This window comes from Empidonax traillii, unplaced genomic scaffold (assembly GCF_003031625.1).
Source record: "Empidonax traillii isolate 1590-97213 ecotype Southwest subspecies unplaced genomic scaffold, ASM303162v1 scaffold459:size589781, whole genome shotgun sequence".
NCBI lineage: Eukaryota > Metazoa > Chordata > Aves > Passeriformes > Tyrannidae > Empidonax > Empidonax traillii.
The window spans coordinates 476849-492647 of record NW_020955652.1 but is presented as its reverse complement, the minus strand read 5'-3'; the positions used below and the strand labels follow the sequence as shown (position 1 = coordinate 492647).

The window sequence follows — 15799 nt, the reverse complement described above, 5'->3', positions numbered from 1 at the left end:
GGCATAGCGCCAGCTGCCCTACGGGGGCTGTGACTGGCAGGGGGCGGGGAGGCCTCGAGGCGCGCGCGACCGCCGACGCACGCGGCGCGGGCCCGAGCCCGAGCCCGAGCCCGGCCGCGGTGACGGCCACCGCCATGTCCCTGGGCAATTACAGCAGCTTGAACCGAGCCCAGCTCACCTTCGAGTACCTGCACACCAACTCGTGAGTATCGGCTGCGGCGGGGCGGGCCCGTGACACCTGGCCTTCTTGGGGCGACGGGTCAGCGTGGTGCGCCCGGCCGAAGCCGCATGGGCCGACAGGCAGAGGGGTCTCCCTGCCCCTGGCCCGGGCGCCTCGTGGTCCCTCCAGGCCCGGCTGTCACACCGTAGGCGGGTCCACAGGTCATGGAAAGCCGATGTGTGGGGACGGTAGGCCCTGGGGGGAACGGAGGGGCCCCTCGGGCAGCCGGAGCCCCGCAGCCGTGCCTCTGTGAGCAGCACATGCTCTGCTGTGCCGGCCGCCATCCCACTGTGGCATCTGGCTTCCTGCATGCCTGCATGTGTTGTGCAGGTTTATTTTCAACAGGAATATGACAGTTTTCTTCCAATCAGATTTTTGCATGTTACCAATAAATCCCCAAAATAACACATCCTGAGAAGAGGCAAAGCCCTTGTTTAAAATGAGGTTCTTCTGAGTACATGTCTAGAAAATGGGAAGCGCTACCAGAAAACGGTGCTTTGTGGGGTCAGGCGCCTGTTGAGACCTGCCTGCCACTCCTAAGCCTTGTAGTTGCCATGTACAGAGAAAAGGAAAGAAACTGCTTGTTCTTCCTGAACTGACCTGGAGGAATAGCGTGGAACCACACTTGGCATTCATTTTGATTAGTTGGTCACCAGCCTAAGATTGTCCCCTGATGTTCTGCGGAAGAGTTGACTCTTAGTGTTATCCATCAATAGAAGAAGAAACGAAGTGCAAGTTTAGCTTTTTGCTTCCCTTTTGAATTTGTGAAGGACCACAGGGGTTTGCAGGTGGCACAGAGACATGAGCAACTTGATTTCAAAGTAGATCTGTCTGGTTTTGTTGGTAAACAAGATTCATCTGCAAGAGCAGCCAAGACTAATCCTCCCTTATGTATACCAAGAACATTACAGTCCCTTTCTTTTCAGGATCAGAAAAGCAAAGGGCTGTTGCACAGGAGAATAAACCTAGTAACAGCTCCATATCACCCTTGGGTCTGTGTCCTGTGGCCTTGCTCTCTGGCCCAGCTGGTGGACAGTGAACAGTCTGATGCCTAAAGGTGGACAATACTGAGTCATGTTCTAGTGCTGTGGTGATTTGTGAAATTGTGGTGTCCAGCTGCAGAAGACTGTCTTTTTTATGGATTAGAAGATTGAATGGCAGAGCTCAGTCGGAAGTTCGTGTTTGCCTTCGGAACTCCAGAACTCTTTTTGAGAAGATAACATCTGTGCTGCAGAAAAGACTGAGATGTTGATGCTGTCCTCAAGCATATTAAAGCTACTTCATGTTGCCACCATGCTTATGCTGCTGGTCTGCTTGCAGTGTGCTGTATGTCTACAGTGATACCTACATGACCAAATTGTTGGGAGGAGCTGGAAGCTGATTCTTGGATGAGACAAAGCTGGGGCATCTTGTCCATCATAAGCAAAAAGCCTTCTGAGATTATGGGAATCGGTGCATAAGCCAAATGCTTCCCTAAGAATGGGAATGGAAACAGTGAAAGTCATTTAAAACCAAAACTCCAAACCAAGCCATTGCAAACAACCTTTGTGCTCTTCCAACAAAACAATGACCAAAAAAAGCCGCACCCATACCTCAAAACAGTCCAAAACCAGCATAGGGCTTTTCATAGAGGAGACTGGTCTTTTGGACATTTCTCTCTGCTGAGGAAGACCATCCCATCTCAGATAAATTCTAGTTCAGTGCTAAAAGTGTTCTGATAGTCAAGGAGGTAGAAGTTCTTCAAATTGCAGTTAAAGGCCAGCCAGATGGCTGTTGGGATGCAGAAGGAAACCATGACTTTTTTTTTCTTCTTTTGTAAGACCTTTTTTAGGAAAAGTTTTGTTGTGTCTAACCCAGAACACTCAGTCTGAAGTGCTTTACAGGAGACTGTTGATCTGGTCTCTGAGCTTGAGGACTTGCAGCAGATCTTTACAATAGCTGTTTAATGGTTCTGTGTCTGATAGCAAGTTTCACAGCATGTATATGAATCATTTCAGTTACCATATTTTTTTTTTTTTAAATAAAAACACCACTGAGCTTTTCCAGGCACTTTATATGATGAATAGTTCAGGGGGGACAGACTTTTTAGTAGGTCCTGTAGCAGCAGGACAGAGGATAATAGTTTTAAACTAGAAGAGTGTAGATTTAGACTAGATATAAGAAAGAAGTTCTTCCCTGAGATGATGATGAGGCTCTGGCATGGATTGCCCAGAGAAGCTGTGGCTGCCCCATCCCTGGGAGTGTCCAAGGCCGGGTTTGACGGGGTTTGGAGCAACCTGGGCTAGGGAAAGGTGTCTGGTTGTGGCAGTGGTGTTGGACTAGATGACCTTTAAAGTTCTTTTCCAACCCTTATGATTCTGTGTGAAAGTCCTTTTGGATCCTGGAAAGAAAACCACTGTACATAGCACATGAAAATTACCCGTGCATTGTTTTTATGACTTCACAGAGCCATCTGCTTGCCTTCACATTGTTTTTCCTTAAGAATTAAATGCTCCTACTTTAGGATACTTCCAAAGTCATTCATTGAGATGAACCCAAAACCAGACTTGAGCCCAAAGAACTTCTGTCTGTATATTTTGAATATTTGTAATAAATATTTGAAGGAGTTTGTTAAAAGTCAAACACCTGAAATTGTGTTCTAGCAGTAGGTAGCCTTTAGCTTGTGATGGAACTTTAGTGGTTTCCTGTAACTAGACTTGTCCCATTCAATACAGCTGGAATGGAAGAAGGTCGCTCAAATAGACAGACTTCAAGATGACTGAATGGTGGGCTTGAGGAAAACTAGTAATAATAGACTACAAACATCTCCCCACCCTCCAAACTCTGCTTCTTCTTGTGTTTGTTTTTTGTTCTGGCCTGAAAGGAGTGCAGAGTACTAAGAGGATAGCTCCTGTTCCTAACACACACGCAAAGAAAACCCCACATTTTCCCAGATGTGACCTCCTTTAGAACAAAATTGAAGTCTTATGTGTCTCGTTAGTAATTAGGTACTTGTCTGATTATGCAGGGTCCAGAGTCAAACCTGGTTCAAAGAGGGGTGATCCTGTAGGAACTGCTCACAAGACAAGCTTAGCTTCTCTTGGCGCATTACTCCAAATGATTGTTTGTAGAGATGTTTGAAGCCAGTCATGTTCTTGAGCAGTCTGACTTGACCTTTTGTAACTTACGTTTCAATAAATTAGCAGCGTTGGACTGCCTGTTTGTTCCCTGTCAAGCCTGCACTCCTGCATGGAGCTGGCTCAAATAGAAGTTGTGGGAAGGTCTGAGCCAGTCCGCCTGCCGAAGATGAGCTGTTGCTGAGACTCTGGATTTTGATAACACTTCCCTCCCTTCCACGTGTTGTTTCATCTCTTGTATGACCAGTAATAGTTGTATTTCAAACACTCTGATACTGGTTGCTGTCTAACTTATGCTCAGATATTTCCAGTTTACTTGAAGCTCTGAAAAGACTTCATTTTGCCAAGAGCTTGCCTCATGTTTTTTAAACTTGTGTTGCAAGTAAAGTAATCCCAAACTTTTTTTGGGAGATGGGAGAAATTATCATTAGTTGATCATGCTGGATGTGAAGTATTTGAGGCATTCTTGACTATAAGACAAGACCATGGGGTTTGTTAAAATTAGTTGATTGAACCAGTTGATTGGTTACAACCTGATCACCAAGGAAGGCCTAGATTCAAAACCACTTCACGTGACTTTAGTTAGTGACAAGTGTGTTGAGATTCATAAACCGAACAGAAGATTTTTATACTTACATTCATTTTTATTAGTGATAAATAGCTGGAGTGAATTTCACTTGCTTGTAGCATGGTTTCCCTTTGTCAGCTTGAGAGGTTGCAGTTTTGGGAGATGTTCAAGTTCAGTACGGTGTCAGGCTACACGGAGATGTTTTCTTGCCTCTTTTACCACCTACAGCTGTTGTCCACTGTTTTGTTCCAGCATCTCTCTTTGGAAATCCTTATTTGTATCTTATTTGCGTCTTTATTTACTTTGAAGTATTCTTCAAATTGTGGAGTAAAAGCTGCTAATGAAGCGTAGTTACTAATGCTAAAGCATCCATTTGCTTACGGGTTACTTCCTAAATAAACTTCTGGGATGTTGATTTGTGGAGCTGAGTAGGTGCTTGTAAACTCGAGAGTGCTTGAAATCTGCAGTTGTCCCATGCAACTTCTCTTTCACTACCCCAGTGGAATGGGGAGGCTAATTAGAAAAAGGTTAAAACCCATGAGCTGAGATAAGAACAGTTCAAAAATCGAAGTAAAGTAAGATATGGTAATAATAGGAAAGAGAGAGGAATAAAGCCCAAGAAAGTCAAGTGATGCCCAGTACAATTGTTAAGCCTCCACTGAACTGTGCCCAGTCCATCTCCCAGCAGCGATTGGCCTCTCTGGGCCAGCTCCCCCCGGTTTATACACTGAACAGGATATTGTGTGGTATGGAATATCCCTCTGTCTGTTTTGGGTCAGGTGTCCTGACTATGGTCCCCCCCCAGGTTCTTGCACAGCTGACTAGCAGAGCTTGGGACACTGAAAAGTCTTTGACTTATGGTACTCATGGCTTGGCACCAACCAAAATATCCGTATGTTATTCTCACACTAAATCTAAAACAACACTGTAACAGCTACTGAGAAGAAAATTAACTCTACTCTGCTGAAACCAGGACAGCGGGAGATCTCGCTCAAAGGAAAAAAACAGCAGGATTGCATTTCTGTAGAAGCTTTCTGATTGGATAGATAGTCTTCTAAACACTATTCCCATCTGTCTTGTCTCTGCATGGGCAAGCGGGAGCTTGCAAAGATGAAAATCTTGATTCCCGTGGTCCTAGTGATAACTTTGAAGGCTTATGTGTTTTACCTCTGACTGGAGCTGAGTTGTTGGTTTTGGTGTCATGACATTGAAGATGGATACGTAAGCTTATTTTGTTACTAGCAGTGTGGACTGCTATATATTTTATATGTGGGAAGTACCTATGTGTCTGTTCTGGTAAAGCTGAAAATAGAAATAGGTATCTTCTGTTTAGTCACCTGTTGGCCTGTTTGTGTAGTAGTGAGAACAGGTTGTTTGGGAGGGCTTTGTGCAAACTGAAAGACTTTGATAAAACCAGTTTCTGAGGCCTTGATCTCTCCATCAAACATCTTGAAAGAGCAACAAATCCCAGCAGCTATTTCTCCAGGTCTTACAGCTGCTGTTAATACTGTGGTCAGTAAGGCTCATCTATGTTTGAAATAATTGTTAGATTTTGAAGCCAGGTTGCCAGTTTGGGCACTAAGTGGAGATACGGCATTTACATTGGCAGACAATATATTGTAATGATTTTTATTAGCTCCTTAAGGTTTCTCACCATGTATCTTCCTTCAATGTTGAGGCACATAACTAATGGCTTCCAGGCTTCCAGCTGCTTCTAAGACATGGCAGCTAAGAGGCTGGAAACTAAACATGGCTCTTGAGATTGTGCTGAAGTGGTAACTGGGTTCATGATTTTAGCATGGAGTTGGGAAGGTGTTGTGGTACAGTGGTGTTAGAAGACTGTCTGGATTAGCAGCAGTTGCAGCTATTGGAAGTCTCCCAGGATCCCGAAGCTTTTTACTGTCAGAAATAACTTCAACAATGAGACTGCGTGCATAGGGGAGACTGACCTTTTGCATAATGTTGTCTGTGTCTCGTTGTCCAGAGCAGCTGTGTCTACCCCATACCTGAAAGTGTTCAAGGCTAGGCTGGTCAGGACTTGGAGCAATCTGGCATGATGGAAGGTATCCCTGCCCATAGCAGGGAGGGGGATTGGAATGAGATGAGCCTTCAGGTCCCTTCCAACCCAAACCATTCTGTGATTGTGTGATAACTCTGACCTGTCCGTGTTTACATATAGGCAGTGTTTAGTTGCTCTAAAAAGACCTGTCAATGATGTAACTAAGGATTTCCATGAATTATTTTCTGTCATAGGCTGGTTCATTGGGTCCATCATTTTCTGTGTTGGGTCTGCATACCTGCCATACGTTTTAGACCATATTGAGCTGCAGTTTGGGGCAGCCTGGCTGCTGTCTGGCTGCCTCTGGGAGACAGTAAATTGCTCGTTCCTAGCCTGCTGTCAGCCAGACCATAGCGTGGTAGACATTTGATTGGATTTGTATAAAATGTGGTTGAGATTCTTGTTTTTTTAAAGGTCTCTCTTTTTAAGTGTTGCTGTAACCCTGCTGATTTCTGTGTTTCATTCCAGAACTACCCATGAGTTCTTGTTTGGTGCTCTTGCTGAACTTGTAGATAATGCCAGGTACGTACCTGAGACTGTGTAATTCCCAAGGTAACTTTGGTTAAGATTTAATTCACCTGGCCATTAGTTGATCTTGAGCAATTTTCACTTCTAATTGACTTTACAAAAAATACAAGGTAGGAATTGCTGAAATTTAGTATGAATATTTCACTTGCTCTTCTTACACTGCCACATCTACCCCCTTAAAATGGGAATCCATCCTATAGCTGCATCCCAAGCTTCGTGTACTTTTCTCTTGGGCTGGACAAGGACTCTCAAGAGGCATTACGGAAATATTTTGGAATTGTTTTCTCTCAAACATGACTTGTCACACTGTAGTTCGTGATGGAAAGAGCTGAAACTGGGGGATTTCTGTGCAGGAAAACCTCTGTGTAGAGAATCAGCTCTTTGCGGGCTGGTGCTGTGTTCACTGTTGCTACAGGGTAGTGAAAAGTAGGGTCTTTGGGGTGGTTTCCCTTTGACCTCTTGGTTCTCCTTTGTCTACGGAGAAGTTCTCCAGAATGGAGGCAGCTGGGCTGGAGGTACCCAAATGACAGTGGCTTTGGCATTTGTCAAGTGGGATTTCATTACAGCGTAATAGCTGCACTCCTCTGGTCAGCAAACCTAGGTTGGTTTGAGAAGAGGGCAGTAGTGCTGGACTTTCAAATACAAGGGTGGATGCAGTGTGTGAAGGGTTTCACTTCAGTGGTCTTCCAATGACAGCTTCCTGTAACAACCTTGTATGTATGGGAGTGGAGCTAGTAAACCTTTGATAGGCAGCTTGACAGAAAAACTGTAGGTGTTGTTTGTTTCATACAGGAGGGAGCTCAGAAGTGTGTGCTTGTTTGATCCCCTGGCCCCAGTATGACTTCTGTTAAAAAGCCAGTGTTACTCCCTGTCACCAGATCTGGTTGTATGCCAGCAGTGTCTTGTGCTAGAGTTTTAGTTCAAGTAGGCAAAAGGTAGGAAAATATGCCTTTTAATTTTCTGTCAGTGCTGGCTGTGGGTCTGTGGACTTTGATCTGTGAAGCCAGCTATTTTGGAAATGATTACATGTGCTTGGATTTTGGCTTAGTTTCTCTTTGACATTTGAATAATAATTGTGTTTTTATTGCTTTGTAGAGATGCAGATGCCACGAGAATAGACATTTATACTGGTAAGTCACTCCTGCTACTTCCTTGCATGTCAGCAATTAAGTCAGTAGTTAACTTGGATTTAGGCTGCAAATGTGTGTTGTCCCTGATAGAATAAGAGGGAGGGTGATTATGCTCCAATCCTGGGGTCAGTTTTGGGCCCCTCACGACAAGAAAGATATGGAGGAGCTGGAGCATGTCCAGGGAAGGGCAAGGGAGCTGGGGAAGGGTCTGGAGCACAAGTATGGTGAGGAGGAGCTGAGGGAGTTGGAGGGGCTCAGCCAGGAGAAAAGGAGGTTCAAGGGGAATACCTTCTGGCTGTCTACAACTCCCTGACAGGAGAGTGGAACCAGGTGGGTGTTGGACTCTTCTTTTAGGTAACAAGTGATAGGAACAAGAGGAAATAGCCTCAAGTTGTGGCAGGGGATGTTTAGATTGGACTCTAGAGAAAGTTTCTTCACTGAAGGGATGGTCAGACACTGGAACAGGCTGCCCAGAGCAGTTGTGGAGTCACCATCTGCCCATATTTAAAAGATGTGTAGATGTGGTGCTTAGGGACATGGTTTAGTGAACTCAGTCGTGTTAGGTTTTTGGTTAGACTTGATGATCTTCAGGATCTTTTCCAACGTAAATAATTCTATTTGTCTACCATTTCTCCTGTGCCTCAGTGCCTGTTGCCTTTCAAAAAGAAGTACCTTTACAAATACCTTGGAGAAGCACTTAGGTCAGCCTTCACTTGAGGTCAGGTGAAGTGAGTTGCAGTTTTTACTGGGTGCTTAAGAAATCAGCTATCGCAGTACACTCTTGTAGCACATAGTTACATACAGTATAAAGTGCAGGAGAAGTTCTTAGTCATTCTGTAACAAAAATCCGGTGCTCTTTCTTACAGCTTAGCCATATTGGTGTTGTGGAAGTCCCGTTTGTTGTGTTACTTTTGTTGTTAACACCAATCCCATTTTATGGAACTTTTAACTTTTGCTTGTGGGAGCACTGAATGACCCTTCTCTTGCAGAGCAACGAGAGGACCTAAGAGGTGGATTCATGCTGTGTTTTTTGGATGATGGAACAGGAATGGATTCAAGTAAGTGACAGGAAATTACACCTGCATTTGCAAGCTGAGATTTCATGTTATATCTTAAACTGAATTAATATCTTAGTTCTGTTGAAAAGGGTGTATTTCATGCCTGATCCTGCCACTGCACTGGTTCTTCTGTACCATGTTGTGTATAAAACTATTCACTTCTTCAGAAAACTAATCTGGTCAAAAGAAAATTGTTTTGCTGCATTATAGAGTTGGGTCAGCCTGGCCTATAGTTTTCCAGTACACTGAAATTGGCCTTGGGGCTGAAGGGAGAATAGTGTAGCCAGACAGGGAACAAGCACAAGCTTTGATGGGCATAAACCTTTTCCCCATCAGTGACTGCCACGTGGTCAGTGTATCTCAGCTCTAGTCACAAGGTGTGTCATGGTGGAAATTGAAGACTCAGCTTTGAAAGCACTTTGCCATTGTTTCATCATTAGCATTGTGACGGAGATCAAGACTGGACAATGTAAAATCTTAGGAATGTGAGAAGAATGTAACGTGTATTTCTGCCTTGTTATAAGGATTTATGTAAATTAGTGTAATATCTAGCAGGAGAAACCTAAAAGCTCTCCTGCTTTGCTTCAGCATCAATGAGCCTACTGTCAACCCCCATCACCTTCTTTCAGTCTTGAGGGCTGGTAAGTCATCCTGTGAGGAGTTCTCTATGGGACAGAAAAGTTGGGTGATATTCGGAGGTTTTGAAGGCGGCAAGGGAGGTGGGTAAATAAGCAACAACTAACATTTTTGTTCTGATCCCTCAATACTTTTAGTTCCTCTTGTGATATTGTCATAGTTTAACTCAAGCTGGCAACTCAACCTCAAACAGCTGCTCACTCCTCCTCCAGTGGGGTGATGAAGAGAGTCTGGAGGGTAAAAAGTGAGGAAACTCATGGGTTGAGATAAAGACAGTTTAATAGGGAAAGCAAAAGCTGTGCGCACAAGCACACTTCCCACTTCCCATGGACAGACATGTGTTTGGCCATCCCCAAGAGAGCAGGGCTCCATCATGGGTAAAGGTGCCTTGGGAAGGTGAATGCCATAAGACCGAACATGGCCCCTTCCTCTTCCCCAGCTTTATCTGCTGAGCATTACACTGTGTTTCATGAGGCCTGGAGCAACCTGGTCTAGTGGAAGGTGTCCCTGCCTATGACAGGGTGGTTGGAATGAGAGAATCTTTAAAGGTCACTTCTAATCCAGACTATTCTAGGATTCTGTGTTATGGTCTGGAATATCCCCTGGGTCAGTTGGGGTCAGCCATCCCTGCTTTGTCCCCTCCCAACAACTTGTGCACCCCAGCCTGCTTGCTAGTAGGGCAGTGTGAGGAGCAGGAGAGGCTTTGGTGTTGTGTAGGCTCTACTCAGCACTAATGAAAACATTCCTGTATTAGCAACACTCTTTCAAGCACATATCCAAAACCATAGCCCCATGCAGGCTAGTATGGAGAGACTGAACTCTATCTCAGCACAGATACATTTGTTAGTGCTTTGATACACAAATTTGTGACCTCCATTAAAGAATCTATTTGAACTCTAGGTACATTCTGTATATTCTTAGAAATACAGTTAGGAATGCTTAACAGGTCTTCCGAGAGTACTTTTCTGCCACCCGTGGAACTGAAGGAAGCAATAAAGCCTCATCTATAAAAAAAGCTCCAAGACTGAACCGTGGCCTTCTTGCAAGCCCTTGTATCAGGGAGAGGAGATACAACCTTTTCTGCCTGTCTTGCAAACTACGTGTTTGTCTCTGGAAGGTGGCAGATGTCTGTTCTAATGCCACCAAGTTCCATGACAGCTTTTACGCTGTTGTTGCTTTCAGATTGCTGGTTTTGTGACAAAGTGGGATTAAAGTATTGGCTATGTATTAAGTTGCTTCTTTTGACTGTTCTTTCAGCTAAATGTTGAAGGATTTTATCCTGACTGGTAATCAGGGATACTCAGTAAGGAAGATTGGCAGCTACTATGGGTTGTAGTGGTATTTCACAGCACTATGCATCATATACAGCAAATACCATGTAATTCATGTCCTTTGACTGTCCTTATGCTTGCATCAAATTTGGGTTCATTATGTGTCTGAAAAAAAAGTACTATATTTGGGTTTTTTAGATACTTTTTTTTTTTTAATTTTACCCAGGCTGTAAAGTTACCTTTGCCCCTTTCCAGGACATCACTTTTCAGACTGTAAAATCACTATGCAGTGTTGTTTAGCGCTTTCAAGAAAGCCCTTCTTAATTTTCTGTAATCTCAGGTATATTGTTTGATGCACAATCTAACTGTGAACACATCTTCATGGCTTCAGCACTGGGCATTCACATTAAGGCTTGATGAGCATTTTAAAGTTACTTGATCAAGGGCAGCTGGGTGGAAGCGCCGTGTGCTGCACGGACAGCACGAACGACCTGTTAGCATGAACAGAAGCAGCTGGGGAGAGTCTTTAATCCAAGCTCTTTGCATGGGACTTTCTTTGGTTCCATCCCTGGCTGTAGGGATCTGAACTTTAGTTTCTCATAATGCAGACCTGCCAGTTTTAAAGGCATCTTGCAGTTCTCCTATCTGACTTTAGGAGATGTCAGCAGAAGACCTTTTATTGGGCTTTTCTCCTTTCATACAGACCTTGCTTCAACAGAAATCATAGAGCTTGGGAGTGTTTTATTTTTGTGCGTGATAGCTTTAATTAAGAATTAATTTTGTCCTAGATAAAGCTGACATGCTAAAAAGAATAACTCCATGACTTGCTGCTGTGTGTTGGAACCCATGGGATCTTCTCAAGTATGCTGAAAGGACAGCTTGGAAGGCTTGATGCGGCACAATCTGGGGAGGATGAGTGCCTCTGGGCACTTCTACATGGAGGGAAGAGCTGAAGGCTCTGAATGTTCCATTAACACCTTCTCCGTGTTACTCTATTGCTGTTCTCATTGGACTTGTTCTGTGCTGGCTGTTTCTAGATGTGTTTGGCAAGGTCTAAAAACAGAAAGGTATAGCGAGGCAGTCAGCCAGATTTGAGTGCTCTGTCTGATGGCTCCTGATTAGCAAGCCAAGTGATAGCTCCTCATTTCTAAAAACGAGGAGTGTTTGTCAAGTGATTCAAGTTGCATTGAGTACTTGCTGCATTGACCCTCTTAATGATCACTCTGGGTTGTGTGGTCTGAAGATCAAAATACACTTGTACTCAAGCTACAGACATCTCATGCTGTAGAGTCATGAGTTATCAAAAGATCTGAAGATTCAGTGATGCCACAGGACAGCTCTTTTCAAAAGAACCATCATGTCTCACAAGGAGATATCAGAATTATAGAATGTCCCAAGTTGGAATGAACCCACAAAAATCATGAAGTCCAGCTCCTGGCCCTGCACTGGACAAGCCCAAAATCCCATCATGTGCCTGAGAGTGGTCTGTAATGTTGTTCTTAAGCGATTAAAGACAAGAAGTCTATAACTTTCATTTTAGAATCATGGAACAGCTCAGGTTGAAAAGGACCTCAAAGATCATCTGCTCCCTTTCATGGGAAAGGGAGAAGATGATTTAGCACCCTGTCTCTCCAGTGATAGAGACTTCACCACATCACTGGGGGGTCATTCCAGGGCTTGATTGATTGATCTCTAAAAAATTTTTTACTTATATTAAGAAGAAACCTCTCACAGTGCAACTTGTACTGTTGCCCTTTGTTTTTTCCATGTGGCTCCTAGGGAAGAGAGATCCTCCATCCTCTTTGTAGCTACCCTTCAAGTACTATGATGAGATTCCCTCTGGACCCTCTCTTCTCCAAGAAGGAGATCTAGTTTTCCTCATAAGGCAGGCTCTCCAACCCTCTGATCACCTTCTCCTTCACGCTTTGTCAAGTCTATCTGTGCCTTTCCTGAACTAAGGAGACAGAACTGGGCAAAGTACTGCCAGAGGGGCCTGACAAGCAAGGAGTTGAGTGGGATGATCACATCTCCATCTCTGTGACAGTGTCCCTACGGATACTGCCCCAGTTTGCCTGTTCACCTCTCATGGGACACTGCTCGAACATGCTCAGCTTGTTGCCCAGCAGGACCTCTGAGTCCTTTCCAGCATGGCAGCTCCACACACCCTGCAGATCCCAGTCTGTGCCGGGCTCTTGGGTCATTTCATCTCAGGTGCAGGACCTTACGCTTCCCTTGAACTTCAGACAGGTCTTGCTTGCCCGCTATTCCAGCCTATTCAGGTCTCTAGGAAAGCTTTCCCTATGTACCCAGTTCACCTCCATCAGCAAAGCTGGTTTGGGTGCCTTTGATCCCATCCTCCAGATCCTGTATGGAGATACTGAGCAGCATGGGGCACAGCATCAATCCCCAGGGGTCTCCACTTGTGACAGGCTGCCAGCCAGAATGAAAACCATTGATTATCACCTCTGAGCACAGTCTGTGAGCCAGTCTGCTTCTTGTCTTCCATACCACCTGTCTGGTCTGTGTCTCCCCAGTTTGTCCAGGAGCAGGATGTGGAAATCTGTGTCCAGCACTTGGCTGAAGTCCAGGCAAACAACACACGCTGCTCTCTCCACATGAACTGAAAGTGCTGCCTTGCAGAAGGCAACCACAGTCAGCAGTCTCAGCTGGCTTGTAATACTTTTTTAAGAGGACTCGTTCCATTGTTTTTTGAGAGATTGAAGCAATCAGTTATTGCTCTTTTAAACCGTATTTTTGAAGTTTGGAAACTCAGAACAGTTTTTGTGTTCCTGGGAGCAGTTAATTAAGTACTAGTGTCTTGGTTACTTTATTAGATATTGTATTTTTAAAATGCTGTTTATCCAAGGCTCACAATGGTGAGGAACGCTGTTTAAATGTAACTGGGATTTCAGCACTTGTTTTTGGATTGTGTACACACTTGTGTGTGTGGCAGAGACTCTTGGAGTCCATTTTCAGGGGAGTGGTCTACACAGTTCTCAGGGGAAAATGTCTGTTTAACCTTATTTAAGGTTAAACCTTAATCTTTAACTTAACATTGACATTTCCTCTCAAGTTAACAGATTTTTTAAGTAAATTGCAGAAACATATATCAAAGTGATTTGTTAATCACTGGTGGTTTCCAGCCATCACTGAATGGGGCTGGTATCTTGTGTTATGGTGACAATGAACCTTGGAGCTTCTCCCTTTTTCCCCTGTCCCTAGGAAAGCTCAACTTTGCTTTAGGCTGATTTCCTCCAGGTAGTGAATTAGATTTTTTGACTCTGGGATATCTTTTGAGGATGCTGTTCAGTCCACTGCAAGTACTCTACCTAATATGAATATAGCAGATGAATTTATGGAGAAGGTAGGAAGGATGATTTTCTCTGCTCAGATTGGGACCTTCTTTTGTATATTCTATGAGAGGACTTTCCTCAAAGGGTGAAGCCAGGTCTGACTTCAGGAACACTTGGGAACTAGACAACTTCATCTGCCAGTTCCTTCATCTTTGGTGTCTGATGTTCCTTATGAAGAGTCGTTTTATACGTGCCCTTGATTTCTTGGGCTCTGAAGATCAAATCTGCCATCTTGAGTGAATTTCTTCAACTTGTGTTTTCTCTCATCTGTTGGGCATAGATCCCCCCCCCTCCTCCTTTTTCTTGCCAGGGAGTTTGCCTTTTTTTAATCTAGTATCTCTGAGACACGACAAAACAAAACCTGTGTGACTAAAATAGCCTTAAGTGAAACTCTCTCCAGAGCCTTAACTCGAAAGAACTGGAAAAAAATTCATTTGTACCTTGATTCTTGAGAGGATGTAAAGATTAAATCTCTCCCAAAGACAGTTGGTCTGGAGCAGAGAGGTGCTCCCTCACAATCCCCTCTGCTCAGCACCGCCTTCATCTCTCTGCCCTGAAAGAAGAGTCATTATAGGGTGGTTTCAAACACCAAGCATTGAGTGATGAATCATCTGGTCACCTTTTCTAAAAGAGGAAATGGTTTGGGTAATTACTCTTTATCCTTTTTAGCTTCCTAAAGGTTTCTTAAAACTAGTTATTGAAAAACGTTTGTACAGCAAAAAGATTCCAATAGTCCTTCTCTTCTTAGAATATTCTGTATCCCCTTTCCTGACCAGGCTTTAAAAATAATGCAGTAATAGTAGTAGTAGTAATAATAGTAATAAAAATAATAATAATAATAATATTGTCATCCTTACCCAGATCTCACATACAAGATATTCCACTGTTTTCTTTGGCTAGAAAATACTACACTAGGCTGAAGGGAAGGCAGAGGTACCCTCATCGAGTCCAAAGTTGGTTTTGGAATAGCTGTGGAGCTCCATTCTGAACACCCGCAATTGAAGCAGTGAGGGGGTTTGCACAGTTGCTCTCCTGTATTTGTGGCTTTAAATCTGAATATGATTTCAACTGAAAATGGCATTCTAACACCAGCCCAGTGATGCCATGTCAGACCAATGCTGTTAGTACGGAATATCTTACTGTAAAACTGTCTGTCATTGCTGTTGAGCCTGAGTCTCCTGTGTGCTGAAATCTAGCCAGTCCATGGGCTCAGCCTCCATATAGCTTCCTGGTGGGGTGAGCGATGTCCCATGCTCCCTCACAGCTTGTGTATGCATTTGAGAGCTGTAATTGTTGTTAGCCTTCCTGTTAAGGCACTTTGTGTTCCTTGTCTCTGGAATTGCACTTCCTTTCTCCCAGTAAACCATCTGGTGGAATGATTGCTATCTCTTGGGGGAAGGGAAAGGAATCATTATTCTGTCCTAGGGATGATGTTAAAATTTTGGCTTTATCCCTTGAACAGTAGAAAGGCTGGAACTAAAAATGACAAACCCTCTCAACTGTAAAGGCATCGTGTCCTTCCATTTTGTCCTGCGCTAATGAAATCCTCCACTAGTTGCTGTGTGACCTGCTCGTGCTGCCTTTCCCTGCAACTGTCCTGCTGCCAGGGCTCCAGCAATCTGCTGCCAAAGTTAGCTTGTGTCTTACTAGTGCTTTAATTAACCAAGGTGTTCAGTTCAGCACTGTGAAGAAATACTGGTGTCTGTTCTGTATTCCTGACCTTTTTATAGTCCTGGCTTATGCTCTAGTGCCAGTGCTCTCAAGCGTGTGGTGTCAGTGGGACATGGGATGCAGTGGAGCTGCCACGTCCCGGTTATGAGTGTTGATAACTGTGGTGGACATAAACAGATCCTTTTTATG

At 44.0% G+C, this 15799-nt stretch overlaps 1 protein-coding gene across 3 annotated transcripts in view; it reads left to right on the top strand.

Annotated features, from left to right (window-relative positions):
- Positions 1-58: 58 nt before the first annotated feature.
- Positions 59-15799, top strand: part of MORC2 (MORC family CW-type zinc finger 2) — a 47151-nt gene continuing 31410 nt past the window's right edge. For all 3 annotated transcript variants that reach the window (XM_027895384.1, XM_027895383.1, XM_027895382.1), the window contains exons 1-4: positions 59-202; positions 6432-6485; positions 7587-7621; positions 8611-8679. In XM_027895384.1, coding sequence (XP_027751185.1) covers positions 135-202; positions 6432-6485; positions 7587-7621; positions 8611-8679 — 226 coding nt within the window. In that variant the 5' untranslated portion in view covers positions 59-134. The remainder of the gene's footprint in view (positions 203-6431; positions 6486-7586; positions 7622-8610; positions 8680-15799) is intronic.